Genomic DNA, 23,731 nt, shown 5'->3' with positions numbered 1-23,731 from the left:
TCTTTGTTCAGGGACAACATGTACTACACTCATTGTGAGAATTATTCAAGTAACTTACAAGTATATGCTGTGTATTATTAGCATTCTAGCATAAAGTGACTTTGTTTGCTGTGCCCACTGCTAGACACTTATCTAACAGGCTATGATAATGCAACCAGAGGAAAAGGGAGCAAGCAGGAAGGAATACTAATCATCACATCCTGAAGTGCCCAAAGGAAGGACATGAGGGAAGCAAGGGAAAGACACTGACTCGAATTACACAACTTTCTCATTCATTACTGCCAATGGCGTGCTCAGCATTATCCATGTCTTTTTTTAAAACTGCAGAATATTAAATTTCTTGCACAGCAAGAAGAGAGAAATTTGCCAATACCTGCTAACAACAAATAAAAACAGACAGCGTAGACATGTTTGGGGGGGTAAATGCTTTAAATAGTTATTGTCAGCTTGTGAAAGGTAACGGAAGGAAAGTCTGAAAACCTTGTATTGGTGATCAAAATGGATGGCAAAAACAGGTAATATAGTGCCAGAGTCCAGTAAGCTTAGTAGGTAATGATATCTAAGAGCATGAAAGCAGCTTTCTGTATCTGCCCTTCAGAACTACTGTAATCCATCAAGATTAATGTATGCAAATATCTACAAGTCTGAACCTGTAGAGGAAAAGGAGTTATCTGAACAGGGACTGCACTTAACTATATGTATTATAAACATCTGATAACACCTCTAGTCACAAACAAAACAGGAAAATAATTAGCAGGTTCTTCTAACACAGATAATCTGACCTATTTTCCTGAACCAGGTACTTACCTGTCAGGTAAAGTTTACCTTTTATTGCTGCAGGTATTTGCAGTTGTTATATCTTACTGTCTCCAAAAGAAATTAGAGGTGTGCTTTTTTTATTTTAAACTGAAGTTTTTTTAAAAAATACCACCACCACTGTGGCATTTTGCTTATAAACAAATGTGTGCTATGTGTGGAAAAAGCTGAGACACACTTTTTTTAACAGAAAATTGAGAAAATTAAGTAGGAAAGCATGGTGAAAATTGCAAATTTTAGCAAGATTCACAGTTTCATAGAATCATAGACTCATTTAGGTTGGAAAAGACCTTTAAGTTCATTGAGTCCAATCATTAACATAGCACTGCCAAAGCCACCACTAAACTATATCCCTAAGCACCACATCTACATGTCTTCCACACACTTACAGGGATGGCATCTTAATCAGTTCCCTGGGAAGCCTGTTCCAGGGGTGTTCCAATTTTGTAGAGTTTTAAACTACCACTTATTTTTAGTTAAATTAATTAAATTGATTTTGGTTAAACTAGACTTCAAGCTGATGATGTAACTCTTGTGTTTACCCCAACGGTGACAAACACCCACTGTGAACTAGACCATGTAGTTGGATTATGCTACAGTGAGATAATAGTTTTTTTCTTCACTCAGCAGGCCCTGAATGACTCCTTTATGACCTTGTAGAACATATCTCAAGACCATATGCTCCACCTCCCAATGGCTAAAAGCAGACTGAAAATGAATTAAACTGATGTTTAGCAGGTAAGTATTCCACTTACTGTGCACTAAAATAAAAAAAGACACAGTACACATGGCCCTTTAGCAAGAAGAAAAGAATAATGCTGGCTGATATTTGAAAGCAGAATTTAGTAATTTTTTATTTAATCTTATTGCTTTCCTTTTTTCCTGCCCTCTCCTAAAATGCCCTGCATTTTCATTTATACTGACTCCTAGAGCACACAAAATTCTAAAAATTCAACAGTCTTATGCCACCTTAGTAAAACAGGCAGGATGACCCCCTTAGTTAAAACCTAAGTCTGAAACTCAGGATATTTGGTTGATTGCTAAGTGTGCTGAAGCTTCCCTGCTCAGCCTTCAACAAGTAACAACCTCGTGTACCCCAGCCTGTCTTGGGGGCAGGGAAGAGAGTAATAATACTTCCTTTGTCTGCTCTTCAGAGCAGGGACCCACTATGTATACACACACACATCCTATCCCACATAAAGAACCTCTATTTCAGTTCAGGCTAATAGTAGCCACTATAAAGCAAAAACCAGCAAAACTAAAAAGTTACATTCCCACAAGTCCTACAAAAAGAGAAGAGCTCATTGATCAAAAGAGCATTTTTGATGTTAAGCACCTGAACAAAGTTTACAATCATTGGGGAACTGCTAAAATAAACCAAGCAACTGGAAAAAAAGTACAGGTTCTTTTATAACCGCTCATGCAGCAGGACGCCACGGCTGGCAGACAGGAAACCTCTTGAACATAACCTGTCATAGCCTCCATGGCAAGAAGTTCTGCAGATTATGAGATTACAGGGCTAAAACCAAATATGCAAGATCTGAATACAACGCCAAAAGGTTTTCACTTCTTCTCATGGTACTGCTGACATTAACAGATATGGAAAAGTTGTGCAAAGTTAAAGGATCTTTTGAATACCTGTCAGAGGAAAAAGAAGTTTCTTAAAGAATTTAATTCCCTCCTTGCTTCGTTTACACCTGATCACTATCAGCTTAAGCACACACAAGCATCTTCAGCAGCACTATAGACTAAATGAGTTGTATGTTTTATTATAGAAATATATTTGAGATGTATTGAGTCGTATATAAAATTGTGTCAGTTCGCTATATAAGCTTAATTTTATTCATATGTATTATCCCAAAATATCTTTAAAACTTTTAAGTACCCATTAGTTTCTTCAGTACAGCTCCACTTCAGTTGTTTTCTTTGCTCTTTTCTTCTTTTGCCTCAGTTACTATACACTATTAACACTTTCACTGAGAAAGCTTTTTGCTTCCTTCCACGCCTTTCTCTGTGCTGTTGATTAGCTTCTTCAACTTCTTCCCTGCTTGAAAAAAACCTTTATTTTCTTTCTCCCGTTTTTCTTCTATTGTCCTTAGACACAGGATCATCACTGATTGTTTTCCCATAGAGTAAGAAAAATTTTTTATTTTCCTGATCTCAAATATAGTGTTAGATGTATGCTCTCCTACCCCACAAAATGAACCTCTATTTCAGTTACATTCCCTGCCTCAAACCTTTTTCACTATATTCTGTAACATCCTGCTCTCCAGCCGCCAAGGACACTTCACTTCCTCTGTTGCTGTCCCACCTAGGACTCTTCAATTGCATGGGCCAAGTTCTTGTAGGCATTGCAGAACTGGCATAAAAAATTGCTGCCTTGCACAGAGGAGGGTTTCTACAGACTACCTGGCTGCATCTATGCACAGCCTTCCCTATCAACCCAGTAAGAACCCATAGGGAGGCAACTGCCCCCACCACTGATTTACTGCCTCTGTCATGAGGCACCAGCTTTCAACTCCTTTGACAGACAGAAATTGCAAAATTCAGACAGTCAGAGAATGTATCCCAACACTTGTACTGGGAACACCAGATGCAACAAACACATTAAGACAATAGCAGCAATTTTCCTGAGAGCAACCCAAAAGCTACCCCCTTTCAGAAGTTCTTATGCTACATTCAACTATTATATTTATTCATTTTTCCTTTTTTCTAACTTGCCTAAGATTGATAGCTTTATCTCAAATCCCCTCCCTTCTTCAGAAGGATATTCTTCCCAGGCTATGCATTTCTACTCAGCCCAAACACTTTCACTTCCCATTATAAGACACTTTTATGGAGTAATCAAGTACTGTTCTTTCTCCTTTCACATGGGATGAAGGCAAACTTAGATCACTGAGAGGATTCTCCTTCCCCACTGCTTCTTCCTCCCTTTAATCCATGATAAAGAAGGAAGAAAACATCACTGGTTTTCCACAGCTTCATACCTCTACAGATCATCAATTAAAAAATGGACAGGTCAAGTGCAGTAATACAAATATCATTTGCTCAGTCTCAAGAGACCAAAGAAACTGGTCATACTAGGAAAAAATGCTTGTAGGTGTACAACTAAGGATGAGGCCTCTTAATCAACCTGTTGGGTTTTTTTTCCCCCAATTAATTTTCACTGGTAAAAATTCAACAGCAAAATTTAAACATCTATTTTTTCTTAAATAAAAAAAGGAACAAAAACCCACAAAACAAACCAGACAAAATCAAATGCTTGAGCCTTGTGTGTATACAAATCAAAGACAAGAAGCCAACCAGAAGAACAGACTTTGATAGGAAATATAAAGGGTCATTGTATGTAGCAGAAAGAGAAAAGCACAAGCTCCCAAACAGGTTCTGCTTTCTTGTTAACCCAGCAGCAAGTCTCAAGTTAAATACTGTAATCATGCCAGTCATTAGTAACTGCTCAGCCTCCTGTCTCCAGCCCGGAAATTAGTCTGCTCGGAGCCCAGATAGCTGAACAAGCAGTCACGTTTTATCATATAACTGAGGCTGGGAGGCCAATCTGAAGGAAAGCTACATATGTTCTATATTAGGAAGAAAATACCTGATTTAAAAGAACTTAATCTACAGAACAATAAAAAGTATGCATTTAAAACACAACGATGTAAAAAAATAACAAAACAAAACCTCTTATAACTCTGATGTGATTAAGTTCACGTAACTTTAAACTATAAAAATTTTAGTTAGAGAGTTATGAACTGTTGCTAAACTCAGTTTAAAATTAAACTACAGTGGCATTTCTTACTGTAAAATATCACAGGCAACTATTGCAACCAACAAATGAAGAAACCATTGCCTTCTGCATTTTGTTGGAAAGCAGAAACTTCTTATTAGGTTAAAAGTGTAAATTGCAAATTACTATTGAACATAATAGACATTTAAGGTATCTTTTACAGTTTTTTCATGTACTCCAGCCGATATAAAGAATAAAACATTAACATTTATGGTTACTAGATTGGAGATTTTTTAATAGTCATTACCGAGATATACTACAGGAGTCCCCTTTCTTTAACTGAATAATAGTACAATAAATTAATAGATTTATTTTTTTTTTAATATGAGAAAGTCTAGGCAACACCTAGATAAGAGCTAGGTGAAATTTTACTTAGCCCTGTCCACTGTTGTAAAAATATATTATATTAGATATTCAAATTATATATGCAATTATTTATATTAAATACATGGTATATTTTTGTGACAGTGACAGAAGCAAATTTGGCTTACTACCTCCAACTTCAACTAAGGAAATGTAAACTTTTAGTTATAACAACTCAGTTTCCAAATAACCATGTAATGTAACTTAAATCTCATATAACCAATAGCATTCTACACATAGAATTGAAAGTCTAAGACTTTCAAGGACAACTAAGAAATATGGATGCCAAAACACTGGTGTTTAATTCCTTTACGTGGCTTGAATTCTGTAGTTTAAAGTTTCACAATGAATAGTAAAAAAAGCAAACTTCAATGCTTTCAGCAGCACAAAAGTTAAGTTACAATACCCATATGTTCTAAAATCTTTTAAACAAGTCAACCTATTCAAAATATGAGCATCGTTATTAAAAAATCTGAGCCATCATCACAGCTGGAGTCTGTTATATATATTAACATGATTCCATAGTCCTGAATCTAATCAGAGAATAGAGGCAAATCTCAACCAGGAACAACTGCTTCTATCTGGGACAAAGAGCAAGCTTACCAAGTTGTCTGGCAATAAATAAAAGAAATATCTGAATGCAATCAATTAAAAGAGAAAGAAATGAATTTGCAATATTACAATTCTATCATGTTATAGTTCAGCTATAAGTAACATCCATCCTGGATACATAGCTTAGACTGTTGAATTTGGACAAATAAGCTCCATCTGAATGAAGGCTCAAACTATAGAGCAACTTAACATTGTCCAATCCCTTGAAAATCCATCCTAAAGTGACAGACTTGGTAGTCTCTTATTTTAGCTAGAAGGCAGGTGTGCATTCTACAAAGACATATTTCTCAAAATGGATGTAAATATTAACAGTTTTTAACAGAATGGTTCCTACTTCCCCGCTAACCAAAGTACAAAAGATTTGAGTCCTTGCGCTTGGTTCATAAGAAGCGGCTACAGAGAATGGGCTGGATGTAACATGTAACAGAAAAACCCTAAACCAACAGCAATGAATAGAAGTCTGTAAATCTGGTTTTAAGAATGAAAGTAACAAGCCATTAGAGACAAAGAAACAAATTCATCCTTTACATTTCTCTGTTGCTTGTGACATCTAGTGGGTATACAAAACAGCCTGGAATAGCAAATAGAGACTCCTGCTTTTTCAGTGTTTGGTTTAGTTCCTTCATCTACACGGAAATTATTTCCATTTCACAGTCAACAAATGTAAAAAAACAGTACAATATATTTTCACAATTTATATATAGCTTTGAGCACTTCAGAGCTGAATTTGAAGCAGAGAATTACGCAGGATTGCCTTCAGAAGCCCTTTCTAAACACATCAATGACAAGAAGGTGTTTGGGTGCAGCCAGCATGGATTTACGAAGGGCAAATGTCATCACTGCTTTCAACCCTGAGGTCACTGGTGCCTAGGACAAGGAGAGGGCAGTGGACGTTGCTTGATTTGAGCAAGGATTTTGAGACAGGCTCCCATAGAGAGACTGTATGGGTGAGATAAAGGCTAAATAAGTGAACAATAGGATAAGGTGAGTGGAGAATTGGCTGGACTGCTGGCTCAAAGTTGTGATTAAAGTCCAGCTAGAGGCCAGGAAACTACTACAGTCCTTCAGGGATGAGTACTGGGACAACTAACAGTTTAATGTCTTCATTAACAACCTGGGTGATGGTACAACAGCACACACTCAGCATGACTGTGTATGACACGAAATCTGGGGCACCAGTCAATAGGCGGGAGGGGCAGGGCTGCTACTCAGAGTGATCCACACAGCTTAGAAAAAAGAAAAGGGTGGACATTTATGTCATGAAGTTCAACAAAAGCAAAGGAAGTCTTAAATCTGAGATGGAATAACCTGATGGAACAACATAGGCTGGAGGCTAACTGCCTGCAAAGCAGCTCCGAGAAAAGGATTATGGGGGTCCTAGTAGACAACAACCTGAAGAGGAAGCAGCAGCGTACGCAGCAGAGAGGGCTGGCTGCATGGTTAGTATCAGAATGAGTGTGGCATCCAAGCCAGGTCCTTCACCTCCATTTGGCACTTACAGGACTGCATCAGAGTATTGTGTCCAGTTTTGGACTCCCAATACAAGAAAGAAATGGATATACTGGAGAAAGTCCAAGGGAGGGCTCCATCCTTGAAGGTTTTTAAAACATGACTGGACATGGACCTGAGCAGGCTGATCCAACTAGACCTGCTTTGAGCAGGTATTTAGACCAAATGGCCTGTGGAGTTCCCTTCTGATTTAAATTATTTTATCAATCTAAGAAGTCTGCTTCTCCCCAGACTGGGTGTCTCATCCACTACTAATGTGAAGTAAGAATGTGACTTTCTATTTTCTATTAATGAAAATGATCCCAGCACCCTTTTTAGTACTGACAACCTTTTGAATATTTTAAAGGAATAAGATAACAATCTGTACTAGTATTCAGCATTTCACACTATGGTTGCTCAGTTCTTCAGTACCCTTTTTGATGAGAACCTCTATTTGAAAACACCGACTTGGAGAAAGACAAAAATTAATATGCCTGCTAATGTCTTCAGCATCATCTTTGGTTATTCTTGAAAACTTTATGCTAAAGGATGCACAGCATTATTGTTTTGATAAGCAATCCTCACTATATCCACTTATTAAAAATCCATTCTAAGTAGACAGTAACTCGGGTTACACTTGTCAGTTTGATGCACACAGAATACATTCTACAATTACATCTGATATTGAGCAGTTCTCCATTACTGTATTTCCAGAGTCTTGGTTTTAAAATGATGCTCTGATTTGTTAAAAAGCAAGAAGTATAGATTTCTGAGAGTGGAAAAATGTGGTTTATTCTAAATCACTATATATGGACTTAGTGCCTTAATTATTTGTGTGCTAATTGCACAGTGTAATGCTAAAGATGTTTTGTCATCATTAAAACTGACTTTGTCAGGATGTCTAAGCTCATAAAAGACGACTGAGGGATTTCTCCATAAAGTTTTAAAATTAAATCCTAGTTTACTCCCCAATTCATGAAAGCACTATAAGTTACACCATGTACAAGATGTTGTCTTGAATAACAGTGGTTTTAGGAACTGATCTCAGTATTACAGTAGCCGGTTATTTTTTCGCTCCATCTTTGACTTTCTCCTAAGGATAGAACTAACCAGAGGAAATAAATGCCCAAGTTCCTCTTATGAAAGAGTTGTTATACAGAAAAGCAATTAGTTACACAGTTCTAACACCATTGGCCATTTTGCTGTAATGTTATTTCATGTAGCTGAGAGCAAAAGATAGGTCATCTTTTAAGTCTTGTATGAACAAAATAAGCAGCCTAAATCAGCTTCAATTCCTATGAGTTGTGACAGGTTTGTACTCGCCAACTGAAATGTGGCTACCAGTCTAAAAAGCAATACACTTTCTAAAATTACAAATATGAAATCGTTTACTGGAAGCTTACCGGCTCAGCCAGAAAATACACAGCATAAAATATGTACATACTGTATTGTTGAATAGAACTGGTCATAATTTCCTTCCTTGTTTAGTTATTTTACCTCTTTCACATTGAGGGCCCGTAAATCCGTAGACACATGCACAGCGATTAGGTCCAATACACCGTCCTCCATTCTGGCAGCCATTTTCACAGACAGCTTTAATAACAAAAAAAAGTTTTAAATTTTATAGATATTTCAAAGATTACCATATGCAGTATTCAAAAATACATTTTCTCCTCTTAACTGCTCTGCCTTTTTGCACCTGAAGATAAAACTGATCTCCTTTCTACCCATCATCACCAACAATGATTGTTCAAGTCAGATTCCATTAGCACCTGTTTAATGCTAATTGCAAGCAGCTGTTTAATCAATCATATTCAGCACAGATTCTTAGCAGATGTTCAACTTAAGTATATTTTTAAACAGTTGTGCAGATCTAGTCACTAATCATAAGAACTTATATCCATCAACAAAGTTAGCAGATAAAAACTCCACTATTCTGAGGTTTTTTCAACACAGGAAATTGTGCTACTGAGCCACAACAGCAACAAGCCTTTCAAGAAGGGAGGTTTAGGGAGTCCAAGAGATGGATAATTCAGCTCTTAGAGTTAATACTGCGGGGAGAAGTGACTTTCAGAGCAAGGGAAAAGAATTACCAACTCACCTCATCTTAAGTACCTTCCAAAACTGTGTTTCCTAAAAGATCCCAACAAGAAATAAAATGATTTGGGGGGGCTATAAATCTACTGTATATATATAGATGGAGAAGGTACGTCACAGTTGTGGGACTTCAGAGCACCCAACTCATGCTGTTTTCAGTGGTGTGAATTAAGGACAAAGCCTCCTGCCAAAGCACTGAAATCTTTTTAGTTTGAAAGCAAGGCAGTTCTTCAGCAAGGTTGAAAAATACTATTAAAAGAGTGCTTTAAGTAACTATCTGTCTATTTTCAGGCTCATTGCTTCCAGGCATATAGCCTTATTCGGAATTAGCCCACGTTCCAAATTAAAGTATTTCACCTTAAAGGACAGCCCCACCGTTCTTAAGTGGCTCTGAACAACAGCAATGAGATTTTGGTCTAGAAGTCTCTTGGCTGCCTTTCCAGGCAGGATCTCCCAGTTTGAAGGTGGCATTTGGAATATATTTGAGTATCCAGTGCAAAAGAACCTCAGCAATCTAGAGAGGGTGAATATTCCAGATTAGGAAAATTGTTCGCGTACTCCTTATATCACTATAGGTAACATAAAATATACTGTTATGTGGAAATGTGATAAAGCCTTGCTTCTTATCAAGAAATACAAAACTTAATTACTTTTTATGGAGAATGCGTATCTTAAGCATAAAATGAAGACACTTCTCCGCATGTGTTATATTAGTGAATTAATGGACAATGACACTTTAGTGAGACAATTAGCTTCACAAGATTTAAGACACAATTACATTTTAGTGAAAATAAAGACATATTTACTTTTTTCATTCATTCATTCATTCATTCCCTACTGTGACTAGAAGACAAATATTCAATCTTACTTGAAATTTTAACTATCCTATACACTGAGACCAATCTCCACAGTGTGTTCAGATCTTCTGGACTGTTTTAGAGCCACTGCTTGAAAATTCAATCCCCTTTTCAGAAGAAATATGCCCTGTCCGAGAGCATTCAGATGTTGACCCAATACTTCAAAATTAGCAGGAAAGGGACAGCAACTCTTAAAAGTATGACTGTGACTAGGAACACATTTTACGATTACAACTATTACCTAAAATTTTAGAGAATTCAGATACAAACAAAGCAAGAACAAGACTGCTCTCCAGCATTTGCAAAAGCGACTAAGACAAAAGGACGTTCTTCCACACCACTCAGTCTGCCTTCTGTTTGTCTCTTGTTCCTTCAGACTACCTTCAGAAATTAATTTCTCAGCTAATTAGTAGCCAGCTGGCCTCAGAATACACTCTGAGTCTTTCTTCATCCCTGCAGCCTTTAGGGATTTTTGTTGTTTGCTAAATTTGTATAGCTTGTAAACACAATACCGTGACAGGTAGAGCTGTGCAAATAATTGAGTTTCTAGCCTGTCTGCCAAACCAAAAAGGTATCCAAAAGCTTGAACTGTATTTAACTGTTTTCCTTAGTCCAGTAGAAAACAGAAAAAGTCATGCTTTAACCTAGCAGTTAGGCTGTTCTTCTGAGACGGAGAAACTTCATCAAAGAGAATGAAAAATTAGTGATCATCTGGTAAAAAGGAGAGTGGGATGTATACCGCTATTGCTCCCAAAGGATTTTCCAAAACTATTTGCTAATTTCAATCCCTAATTTGAAGTTTAGGGAATACAAATGCACTTCATGCACAAACTGACCTTCAGCTGAACACTATACTCAAAAGAGCACTAAATTCCTCACAGACTTTTATTATATTTCAGCATATTGGCTTTTTTATCTTCCTACTCTACCTAAAGTAAGAAAACTAACTTGCAGGACTCAGGTGGATTCCTTTTTAGCTTTCTAGATGCAACAGAGCAGTTACTTACGCTGCCCACAGTAAGTTCCAACGTAGCCCTTCTGGCACTGGCACCGGTCGTCCGTGCATGTGCCGCCGTTCAAGCACCTGATGCCGCACTGTTGTACTGCAGCGGAGTGCAGGCAGAGAGATACCAGTGTTAGGAAAAATACCACATTGGGAAGCAAATGTGGATAAAAACAAAGACATCTGAAAGCAGATACGAGCTTTGTACAATATATGCTATGTATTTAAGCGTACACTCATGTTTTCTTGTAACCAAAGGTGTCCAAGCTGTATCTATTAGCAATTATTTTTAAAGCAACCATGAAGAGGTTTTTTTAGAGTTTTCCATGACTATATTTAGCAACTTAGAACTTCTAATTATCTTGGAGGCTGTACAATCTCCCTTTTTTAAGAAAACGGACTTGATTAAAATATTAATACCAAGTACATTTATAGTTAAACTTGATTATCTCTTAATTTTTTTTCAACTTGTCACACAGAGTAAACACACACAGTATATAAAACTTTATCTAAAACTAGAGACATAGCAAAGTGTAAGTTACATGCATGCATGCAGTAATTATGTTATTTTTAGTGAATTTGCACAGCTGTTATTTTTAAGTTGACACTCAAAGAGAATTACTTAAAATTAAATCTCTAATGAAAATAAATATAGTAAGTCCTTACTAGATTTTGATCCACAAGTAGGTGATATTTGTCCACTTGCACAAGTGCACATGTTCGGACGGGAACAAAATCCATCACCACAGCTATTTCTACAAATTGCTGAGGAACAACACAATTAAAAAGACAGTGATTAACAGTAAACTTAGTCTTAAGCTACAGGGAAGAAAGCTAAAAGTACGTTAACAGATTATTAAAAAAAAAAACCACAACACTTGAACGCTCAGTTCATTTGGACAGTTAATATATATGGAAAAGTAATGGTAAGTTAAATGAAACTATGAATTTTGGTATAATCAGTATCTCTGGCAAATTTTAAGACAAACAGAATCAAATATGGCACATTCAAACACTGGTCTGACCACTGAAATGAGGTAATTAACTCCTTCCCTAATTAGAAATACCAGCTTATTACACAAGTAATGTAAAACTATTAAAATTATAGATTTTTGACCACAAGACTGGTAGAAAACTCTATGAAGAATCCAAGACTTGAATAAATATAAGCAATATAGATCAAAAATGCCAATTTATGGTATGGCTTCTCTCTTAAAATTGCTATTTTAGAGGCATTTTAGGGTCTCTTTTTTCTAAGATTATTCTTCCTTTACACAGAGTTGTTTTGTGGGAAGTCAATGCCCAAACACTGGGCTACGCAGATTTTGTGTAGTCTTCCTAAATATGGTTTTCTGTACTCAAGTCAGAAACCAACTTTCTAAAAATCTCAGGGAATCCTGTCCACACCAAATTACATGTACATAATGTGCATGGCATTGTGCTGTTCCCTGATGCATCAAAATCGTGCCTTCCCTTCTCACTCACCAGCCAAGGGAGCTCCATTGCACAAAGGAACAACAGACCCAGAAAAGAATTAAAAGCTAAATCCAGATCCTAGATGAGATCCAAATGAATACATCTAAATAATCTGGTGGATTAGCCAATGCACCGAAAGACAGTCTGAAACATTAAGAGCCAGGAGGCACAGGAGGACCTCAAAAAACATATATTGCACAAGACAAAGCTTGCAAAGAAAAAAAAAAAAAGCATGAATCACAGTTTCTTTGTAAATAACTCTGGGGTTTTGAGATAATCAAATAATCTGGAAGATGCATCTCCAGTGAAGGACTATAAGAGGAACACATACCTCCAGCAGATAATTTGCCAAGAATATACTGACTACCTAAAGAAACTCTGTATATACATTAAAGAAAAAAAAACAAACAAAAAAACCACCAAAACACCTGGCCATATACATAAAAAAAAGAAAGAGGAGATAAGACCGTTCCCAGAATGTTTGCACTCCAGTTCTAATTTAGAAAAACATGCATAAATGAGATAAAACTCCCATAAGGAAGCAGATTGTTTTCTTACCCCATCATAAAATTCAAATATGACCCCTGCAAAATTTACATGCTCGCTTTTGCCCTTTCTCCACCAAATCAGAAGCTCTGTATTGATGCCAAACATGACCAAACCAGACCAGATTTTGTAAACCCACGTCCTCCTTGATAAAAGTCACATTTTATTTATGAGAGAGGGGTAGACAATACCACATTACTGGTCCACTGACACCACTCTTTGGGCATCAAAAAGATGCCATGTGGATCATCTACATTTATTGTTAAATTCCTCTACCACTATCCTGTAAATGTGAAGACACGAGAGATGAAAGAACCTGTGGGATTTGGCTATTCAGTTGAATTAGAGACCACTGTCCGATACAACATACTTTTTCCATTATCAGACGTAAAGGTAAGAAACGGGACTTGGATTTAGAGCACTTGACAAACGCAGGAACAGGTCTGTTTTCCTTATATCACTGTTCATCTTTACAGAATGCAGCTCAATCTCCTCATTAAGCGAGGTCTACATTTAGACCATTTTGCCAGTTTATGATCTGCTAGGGAATAATTTTTTACCAACTGAAAGTCCTATAGCTGAAAGCACATTCTAAACATGCTTTCATCAGTACAGTTTATTTTAAAGAAAAAGTAAACCCAACTGGACCTTTACTTTTTAGATAAAAGATCACTTTTAATCATAAATATGTCAGAGACCACCAACAACCATCATCACCTTATCAACTGAAAACACTGTAAGGTCAGAACAGTTTCCTGTTGACCTACCACTAGCTCATAGATCTGTCTTCATGAAATAATACTTTAAAATCACCAGTGACAATCTGCACTAATTATAATCAACACACCTCCAATAAGAAGTCTGCTAGCTTGTCCACCATCCCCTACAGAAGGCTTGCTCCAGCTGAACAGCTCTAGCTAGAGGGACCATCACCTCAACAAATGTTTAATGTGAGCATAGAAATCTCTGCTCTTAAACCTTCACATGAAATACAAATCACAGCCAATCTTTCAGATGGTCTAGCAAAATCATTCACCCTTCAAAAATGTTAGAGAGCTGCAGTTAAGCTCCAGTAAGTAAACGGGAGCTAGAAGTCCTTCATGAACATAAATTAACAGTAATGCGAAGATTATTCTGGATATGAAGAGACCTGAGATGGATGTCTTTAAGAGGCATTGAGAGTCACAATTTAAGCATTAAAAAATCTCCAGTTTACATTTAACTTAAGCCAGTATTGTAAGAGAGGATAAATGTGAACTGAACATTTTGAGGAGCATCTCTTAATTCCGCAGTGGTATTGATATCAACATCTTCCGCTGAATAACAGGTAGCCTTTGCTGGGAAATGCTAGGTCACCTGAGATGAAAATCAGTGATGCATGGCACAGTTTTAACAAATATTAGCAAAGCCAATCTATTTATGTAAAAGGAATAGATGTGAACACGCTGATCGTCCTGAATCATAAGGCAACAGTCCAAAAGTTTGGCAGATCTTAGGGCTTACCACCCATTCCTTCCTAGTTTAGTCCTGGATGCCTGCAGTTTCTTAGATGGAGCATTATGAAGGCCTTTATTCCTTACGTAAAGGGCAATATATTCTTTAACCTGAATTCTGAAGCTGACCATAATTATTAACAAAAGAGATGGTTACAGGCTAGGATGAGTGGGAACAGACTCACATTAAAACTTAAGGACTGTAAGAAGCATGTGTCTAATATCAGCTTTTATCTAACAAACAGAAAATTCAACTTAATTCTCTATATCCTTTCTAGGTAGGCAACGTTCCCTAACAGAGTTTTGAGCAGATTTTCCCCTTTTTTTTTTTTTTTTTCCCTCTTTGCCAAGCCATGTCAACAGCCACATCTGTCAGCACAGTACCTATTATGACCAGGCAGTAATCCGAGTCTACAGGCTTTATAGCTATTAAAACACAACTAAAAGTGACAGGCAAGAGAAAAAGCACCCCAGATGTAAAAAAGTTTTCCATTTGATTGTAATTCCAAGCCTAGCAGAGAAGTTTCACAAAACTTCAGATCTGATTTGCTTTACATCAAGACCTTTTGGCTTTTCTCTTCTGTTACTATAGTTGATTATTTATGGAAGGCTTTTTTCCTTTTTCCTTCATTGTCATGTCTTCTTTTTAAAAAGCTAAGTGGAGACATGCATCTTACAAACACACCAGAGAAAATACAACAATTTGCCAACCTTTTGGTTATGAGAAACATGGACCCGTAAACCCATATTTTTTCTCTTTTTCTTCTTTTTAAAAATAAGACAAAAGACAGAACTGAATCTATTTTCTCATACTGAATGGAGCAGTAACTCACAGGAGAATATTTATTTATTTTTATTATTACCCCAGGGCAGTAGAAACTTGAAGTCAGACACTTACGAACAATGCACTGATTTCCTCCAGGGAGCGTTTTCCATCCAGGGCAACAGTAGGAATGGAATCTAGAGCCACACACATTTGGCCTGTCACACAGAAAAACAAACAGATGTATATACAAAAATATAAATCATTGTAAATAGAATCCAACGTTTTATGTACACACAAGGGATGAAACCAGCCGCGTGAAACAAAAAAAGCATAGAGCAATCGTGTCTACAAAAATCCTCCCCAAAGCAACAAGATCTTCCTCCACTATTTTATTTTGCATTAGTTCAACTAGTTAATATAAAGAGGAGAGGCAGAGTAGGCAACAGCAGGCCTCCACATTCATCCCTGGTGGAACTATTGAGGATACGCAAGGGATAAGTTTGGCTCTACATTCATACAGTCTCCGAAGTCTTGCTATAAAAATCGGCTTCACGCTGCCATCTGACACAAGACAGAAGGGTTGACTGGTCATAAAGATCAATAAACTAATTCAAATCACCAAGAACTCCCCAAAACACTAGGAAAAACAGATTTTGCATAGTTTCTCAGTAGAAGCCGAAGTAAAGCAAACGTCCAAGTGTCTCAATATTGCAACAGGCTTGAATAAAAAGCCCCGTGTGGTACATCTGTTAGCTGTAACGCAGCCCCACACAATGTCTGCTTTTAATATAATCGCACTAATTAAAAGACCGTATTTCATAGCCGAGGACAAAATATCAAGTTCAATTAGCCACAACCCCTTAGTCATACAGAGGGGCGGGAAGGTAAGGTGTACCCAAAGCGAAAAGGAAGCCCCCTGCTCGGGGTTGGGGGGCAGGCGGGGCTGGCTGCGGGGAGGCGGGGGGGTGGGGGTGAGGGGTGGGGGGGTGGGGGTGAGGGGCGGAGAGCGGTCTGCGGGGCGCCGGCCGGGGCCGGGGGGCGGCGGGGAAGAGGCTGCTTCAGGGCCGCGGAAAGCGGAGGCTTGATGGCGGGCGCCGGCGTCCCTACCCGCGGAGCGCGTCCTGCTGTCCTCGCCGGCGGACCCGGGCGGCGGCGGCGGCGGCGCTGCCGGCCCCGTCCTCCCGGTACGCGGCGGCGGCGGCGGCGGGGTGGGTGCCGCCGCCCGCTGCTCGTCCCGCAGGGCGAACCGGCGGCGGCTTTTGTTGCCCGGCTGCTCCCGGCGCCCAGAGCGCCAGGCAGCCCAGCCACAGCAGGCAGCGCTGCGCCCAGAGCCACCGCCGTCTCCCCATCCTGCGGCTGCCCCGGTGGGAAGCGGCGGCGGGGGCGGGCGAGGAGCCGGGGGGAGGTGTGCCTGTCCCGCACCGCCGTCCGCGGGGCTCGGCTCCGCTCCTCCGCGGGAGAAGGCTTCAGCCGCAGAAACTCTTTCTTCTCTCCTCCCCAGCCCGCCCTGCCACCGCAGCAGTCAGCGGGACACGGTGATACCAACAGCGGGGTCCACGTTGCATCCCCCCCTCCTCTCTCTCCAAAGAGGGGGGCAAAAGTAAAAAAAAAAAAAAAAAAAAAAAAAAGTTGAATTGGTTGGGCTTTTCTTTTCCTCCTCCAAAAAAAGGAAATCCAACAGAACCACGTCGAATTTCCCTAAAAAAAAAAAAAAATAAGAACAAGATGATAATTAACAGCAACCGCGTCCCAAGAAATGTGCCGAGATGGACTGAGAGGAGAGCAAAATCCCCTGCCAAGCACAAGGGGCGGTTTTACAGCTGGCTGGCGGTGCGGGAGAGGCCAGGAGGCGGGGCCGGGGCCGGGGCCGGGGCCGGGGCCGGTGCCTCCCGGCCGGTGCTGCGGCCGCCCCGGGGGGAGGGGGGCAGCGGCTCCGCGGGCGCGGGGTGCGGGGCGCTGCGGGATGCGGCTGGCGCCGCGGGGCCGAGCCGGGGGGAGCGGAGCGGGTGCCGGGACGGGGGGGGCGGCGGGGGCGGGGGCTGGGGGGGAGGGGGCGGAGGGGAGCGCGGAGCACATGGAGGGGGGAGCGGTGCAAGTAGAGGTGGCCCAAGAGGGTATTCTGCGCTTTCCCTCGGCGCCCCCTTCCCTCCCAAATCTCTGGGAAATGTGCCATGAAATGTATATGGTCCCGCCTTTGCGGGGAGACTTATGAGTAAAACCCTTTCGTGCAAAAAACGCTTGGGGTTCAAAAGAACGGTCCCTGTTGAAGCTGCAGGGTGAGGGTGATGGCGAGGGAGGGGCCTCTCACCTGGCCTGGCAGGGGCGGGGGGCAGGCGTGGGAGGGGGCCGGGCCACCCGCGCCCGCCCACCCTGCGAGTGGGCGCGGGGCCGGGCTGGGGTCCGGCCGGGGATGCCAGCCAGGGGCGTCTGACGCCGGAGCTCATTGCCGGCCTGTCTCGCTTTAGCCTCGCGCCTTGGTCGTTTCGCCAGCAGGTTGACTAATTTCTTCAAAACACTTGAAAGAAACACCAAGAGCTAGGAGGCTTTGAACTGTGATATTTTGCAGTTTCCTTCAAAAGTCATTTTTGTAAGTTCACACCTTAACGTTTTACTTGCTGTTTTCCTCTTGCTGTTTCTCTCTACGTAAGCGTCTTTAAATGAATAAAAAAAAAAAAAAAAAAAAAAAAAGAAAGAAAAGAAAAAAGAAAGAACCAAACCCCAGCTTGGCTAATTTCATACTTTTTAGGGCCAAAACCATGCATTTACCTAGGTATGCTGAATAATTAGCCACCCGTAAAAAGCAAACAAAAGCAACAAACACATGTCTCTGCTGAAAGTCCCCAAGTGCTCCCTGTGGGTCAATCTGATAACAACAGGGCAGTCTGGTTTTGTCATCGGAGAAGATTTATCACTTTGATTTATAGCTGTACAGTCGAGCACCCTACCATACTAACCATGGCACACTGTGGCAACCAGGAAGCTTTTCTCAGTCTTTAAAAAAAACCAAACAACAACAAAACCCACCAAAAACCCCAAATCAAACAAACAAACAAAAAAAGCTACGCAGCAGTTCCTTTCAGCTCCAAGTGTATATTGTCTGTCCCTTCTAATTCGGGAAGCAGAAGCAGGACCCTTGTTTTGTTATCTGAAACAAAAACCACTAGCTAAGAGGTCATGAAGCCCTTCCCTTATTCAAGTCACTGCCCTACTTTGACAGTCCAGTGGCTCTAATAGAGGCTCCATTTTCAGATCTATATTCTGACTGATCAGAAGCTAATTTTGTTTAAATTTGGAGGATTAGCAAAAGTAGTTTTGCACAGGAGGATCTGAATCTTCAAAGGTAAAATCTTGAAAAATTAAGGGAAATATTTAATGAAGGAAATATTTAATGAAGATGACTGGGTAGAAGAGTTCAGGAACCTCATGAGTGTAGGTGAGGTTTGGAATTTCTTCATAACAGAAGCTCTTAAACCTGTCATGAATGAGATGTGCCTAAGAAAGGCAGGGAGAGAGAAGGCTTCCAAGCCTGTTTGGGTGAATAACTATCTTAAGAAAAATGCGAAGAATAAGCAGACAGGCTACAAAGAATAAAAAGGAAAGAACAGACCTGAGATAAGCTTAGGGCCTTGGATATCAGGAAGCACAGAGATAAAGAAGTAATTCCCAGAAGTTAAATGGAGCTACATCTTGAAAAGGACAACACAAGAAAATCTAAAGGGAAAAAAAGAAAGATCGGTGAAACAAGCAGCCCAAAAAATGAACCAGCTGCACAGCAGGGGTGGCTAGAAATTAGCGGGGAAAGGTTACGGTTCAAAGCCAAGATATATATACTTTTTGTTGAGGTTTTTGTTTGGGTTTTGTTTGGTTGGTTGGTTTTTACTTTGAAACTGTAGATATTGAGCACAAAAGCAAATGGTCAGCAGCTACCAGAGATCTGTAAAGTGATTTCTAAGACTTAGAGACCCGACTGCACTCAAACAAGAAGAGGACTAGGTAACACCTTTCTAGGATTTTGAAAGGAACTAGCACACAAAGCTACAAAACATTCAATAGCAAGGGGTCTTAATTCTGATAAGATTGCCATATAAATGGTCCATGTAAATATGCATACAATTAAGTACTTACCAACAAAGCTGTCTACAGTAGAAAGGGAAGCATTAATACTTTTTATGGGTACAAGACAGCGATCAGACATGATATAAAATATTATGTTCTGATCACTCATGTTAGAAAAAGGTGAGTTAAAATTGGAATAGCTGCACATAAAAGCCACTAGGGTGGTCAAGGGAAGAGAACCACTGCTAAAGGGTTTGGGTTCTTTAGCTAACAGCAGTTTTCTTAAAAAAAAAAGTGAAGGGAAATAGTAGAAGAAAAAAAAAGTATAATGTGACGATATTCAAATTATTGCTACAATTAGAAGAGTTTAGATTAGTTTTATTTAGATTTAATTTTAAATAAGGTAAGACAGGAATAGAGCTCTGCATTAGAAAAAGTAAATCTAGAATTACTTTTGGGATGAAAGTACATTTCTTTAGGAAAGGTGGTGTAGGCTGTGTCTCTCAACTCTTAAAAAGCACTTGAATTCAATGATTCCAGAGGTTCTCTCGATCCTATTTGCTAGCTGTTGTAAAATAGAATAGCTTCTTTCACAGAGGATGACAACATGTGACTGATGTAGAAGGATGAATGATGTCTCCTTTGCTGTAGATGAGCTTCTGTTTCAAGTCTGACCAATTCTGATAAAAATAGTTGAAACTGTTATATATAGTGGATGTTCAGAAAATATGTAAGTGTACATTTACATACAGAAAATATTCCCAGAGAAAAACTCATAATGCAGATTCTTTTTGAATCCACGCTTTTCCCACGTGGTTGACATTTTAACTCCGAAACAAGGGTGGGAGTTATTTTTAAGTAAAGGCACTCCTACTGTTTTGGCATTTGGAAACAAAGTAAAAATGTGGGTTATCACTTTGCTAAAGCAGTATCCAATTAAAGTAGACTTCTTGGATGTAAATATTTTATTTTAATCCTAAAAATGATGTCTCTCAATGGCCACATTTGACTGTCAGTTGAAAACACTCTCAGCTATTCATTACCCTGAATCATTAAAAGCACCCAATGGTGGATGCCTGGATCAGTACAGGTATTAAAAGTACAAATGACAAGAGAATGACAGGATTAAAAAAAAGCAATTTTTTTCTTCTCAGTACTGCTATCCAAACTGCTGTCATGTTATCTTCCTTCTGTAGCATTAAGAGGAGTTGAATTTGCTGTTGTAGACTGGTCCTGTCCTACAGGTTTTCTCTTAAAGTTAATGAAAGAGACTGAAGCCAGTATTTGTCCCACCTGTTTGCCCAAAGCCATTGATTGAAAGTGTAGGTTACATAAATTACAACACTGACTTGATATAAACAAATATACTTGTCTTAAAGGGTTTTTTTCAGTAGGATAAACCTTTTGTTTGTTTCAGATTTTTGTGTTTTGTTTTGTTTCATGGCTGAGACACTACAGTAAAAATTATTTAAATAAAAATTACAGATGTGTGAACTTGTGCTCCTGTACATTTCAGGAGCAAGGCCCTTTTCCTTGTTAAGTGCCAGACACCAGTTTTAGGACCTTAGCATATGGTGTGGTACAGAGTTACCAGCTCACAGATCTAAGCACTTGGATACATACAGGTACTGGATGCAGTTTGCTGGTCCTTCCACATGGTTATACTGGTAGCAAGGGATGTACCCGAGCACCTGGCCATACCAAATATAATAGGTTTTGGGCATCATGAGCAATACCTCCTGCTTCCTCCACAGTAAAAGTGTTTGAATAATTGTTTCTAGAGGTCTGGTTTTATTCTAGATAAAAAGGGGTTCAAATGATAAAAAATGGTTGGAAGAGACCAGAATAAACAAAAAAAAAATCTTATTACTACTACTATTTTGTACCATTCCAACATAAACATTTTTTAATATGTGGCAGAGCACACTGAGAAATAGGAAAACACTGGAAAATGTTAAATTGTGAGGTTATAAAGATGTTGTTTGGAATGCCTGTGAAGTACGGTTTGAAATTTCCTCTTTTTGATCCACTTCTAATAAAGCAAATTGCAAAATACCTATTGATCCCTAATAGACAGTAGGCTCCCATTTACTAAATCCTCTGGAAAACAGGCTGGAGTGGTACTCGTATTCTATAAGAGCTAAGACATCTGAGTGAACTCCTATACGTATGCTGATGACTTGCAAGCATCACTCCTTCCTTCAATCAGCCTAACATGTCATTCTGTCTTTCTGACATCTTCCTGTGAATGTTTCCTTGTTGTGTTAAAATAAACAGTGTAAAAATTGGGGGTTTTGACTTCTCCTCTTAAGTCAGTCCTCCTCTTCAGGAAAAAAAAGCCAACCAACCCCAAACAACACAAATCTTATAAACTTTCTGTTGCTTTGTTTTGTAACTTCCATGCCATCCGTTGCTATGGCCTCTCTCTCCCCAGATGTGCACATTCAAGACATAATGCCTACCCAGTTAAAAAACTGATTCCATGGGTCTAATTTTACACCTTATTGCTGCCTCTTCATTTTTAGCCTTACCTTACATAAACCTGTCTGACATTACTGCTGGTATCTCTAATAACTACTGGCATCTCTAATTACAGAAGCTCTCTCCCTTTGACTCTTTTGACTTGTTCCCTCTTCCCCACTGGATCTAATGCATGCTCCCTATGCTCACCTTTTCAGTCAGGGCTAAACCTTCATTTGGTGTCTTTCTCTAGTGTCTTGACTATAGAAACATTTAAAAAGTATTTCTGAGAAAAGCCTTGGAAAGCCATCTGATTAATCCTCTCTGCTCTAAAGCACAAAAACACCCAACTACAAGCTATATGCTACCATTTAACCTGTGCCTCAAGGACAGGAATACTGCAAGGCTGTAGGTGATCTCCTACAGGTGCCATTAATTTACCACTAAAAAGTTTTCCAAACAGCCAATAGGAATCTTGCTTTCTGCATTTAAGCACCTTCCATCACTTCAGTTGCTACTTCTAGTTAAGCCTGAAGACTGTAGTTGTGTCCTTTCCCCCCCCCTCCCCCCTTCTTTTGTCTGAGTAAGCCAAAGCTTGTCTTTATTCAGGCCACCTAGATCTTCAGTGTTTTCTGTAACCTTGCTTTGTTCTACTGGGGTGGCCAACTTCTTCAGGTGAGGTGCTCAAGATAATTCTTTAGCTGAGATTTTGCTTAAGCTGATTGGAAGATGGAGTAGTTAATTTATCTTATAGCATAAAATCAATAACATTTTATAAACTATAGGTTGCTGGTATTTTTCAAAACAGCACTGATGTTATTACTTACTTGCTTTTACAGTGTTCTGTAATATTCCAGACTCCTTCTACAAGAATGCTACATAAACAGTGAAAACACTTGCATTTCAATTTATTGAGTTGCGTACTATTTTTTAACCTTTTCTTTTTTCTCTTTGCCATTTATCTAATGTATCAGACCATCTTGAATTCTAAACCTCTCCTTCAGTGTAATTATGCTCCCTCTAGGTTGGCATTAATCTACAAGTAGAATAAATTTTCTATAGTTTTCTCCTTTGAAAAAAGTATCAGAAAGTAGGGGGTCTAAGGTTGTCTGAAACTGACATGTAGTACTTGCTTCCTCCTTGACAATAAGCTAATGATAACTTATTTAATGTTTTTTAACTAATTATGTATTCATGGTGTAATTTAATCTAGACTGATTTCTGGTTTGCTCAGAAGAATGTTAACTGAGACTGTTTCAAAGGCATTACTAAACTCAGGTAGACAAAAATCTATATTCTGTTTATCTGCCCTGTTATCTGCTGTGTCTTGCTTGCTTTTTGAAAAGTCGCTCTTGGTTATTTTTGGTGTTCTTGTTTTCATTGGGAAAGTTGAATTACTTCTCTTTCAGCATTATTTCAAGCCAGGGAATTTGATAAGTTGGTCTAACTTCCTTTTTCCTATCTTTAAACATATGCACTGCTTTGGTATATGCCCATAATTTGGTAGCAACAAATAAAAACTAGTAAGTAGAAAAAGAAAAACTAATGTATTCCAACAATAAATTTACTTTCAGTAAAAAAGAAATAAGTAAATAGTTACAATCTCTTACATATCTGTGCTCATCTGTAAAATCTCAATGCATACAAAGAATATTATAAGCATTTAAGAAGAAATTCTGGTTCATATTTTTGACTAATTCACTCATAGTTGCTCTACAGTTAGGACCTCAAAATTTGTCCATCATAAAGTCTTTTAAATATATAACTTATAGATCAATCATCCTGCCGAGCTGCATGTTTATAATTGACATCACTGCTAAAATAATTCAGAATTTTATAAAAGTAATGCCTTTACTGCAGATGAAAAAGAAATAGACATTAGCTGAGATATATTGAAAAGAAGACATTAAACCA

The 23,731-nt window shown here is 39.0% G+C and overlaps 1 protein-coding gene across 2 annotated transcripts in view; it reads right to left on the bottom strand.

The window, feature by feature from the left end:
• The window catches only part of FBN2 (fibrillin 2), a 183,263-nt gene extending 165,999 nt beyond the window's left edge, over positions 1 to 17,264 (bottom strand). For both annotated transcript variants that reach the window (XM_064437967.1, XM_064437968.1), the window contains exons 1-5: positions 16,409 to 17,264; positions 15,434 to 15,516; positions 11,687 to 11,785; positions 11,025 to 11,120; positions 8,561 to 8,656 (exon numbers count right to left, since the gene is read on the bottom strand). In XM_064437967.1, the coding sequence (XP_064294037.1) occupies positions 8,561 to 8,656; positions 11,025 to 11,120; positions 11,687 to 11,785; positions 15,434 to 15,516; positions 16,409 to 16,650 (616 nt within the window). In that variant the 5' untranslated portion in view covers positions 16,651 to 17,264. The remainder of the gene's footprint in view (positions 1 to 8,560; positions 8,657 to 11,024; positions 11,121 to 11,686; positions 11,786 to 15,433; positions 15,517 to 16,408) is intronic.
• Positions 17,265 to 23,731: the final 6,467 nt, after the last annotated feature.

The sequence above is a fragment of the Phalacrocorax carbo genome, chromosome Z (assembly GCF_963921805.1).
Source record: "Phalacrocorax carbo chromosome Z, bPhaCar2.1, whole genome shotgun sequence".
NCBI lineage: Eukaryota > Metazoa > Chordata > Aves > Suliformes > Phalacrocoracidae > Phalacrocorax > Phalacrocorax carbo.
Note: the sequence above shows the minus strand (reverse complement) of the source record. Positions and strands in the feature narration are given on the sequence as shown.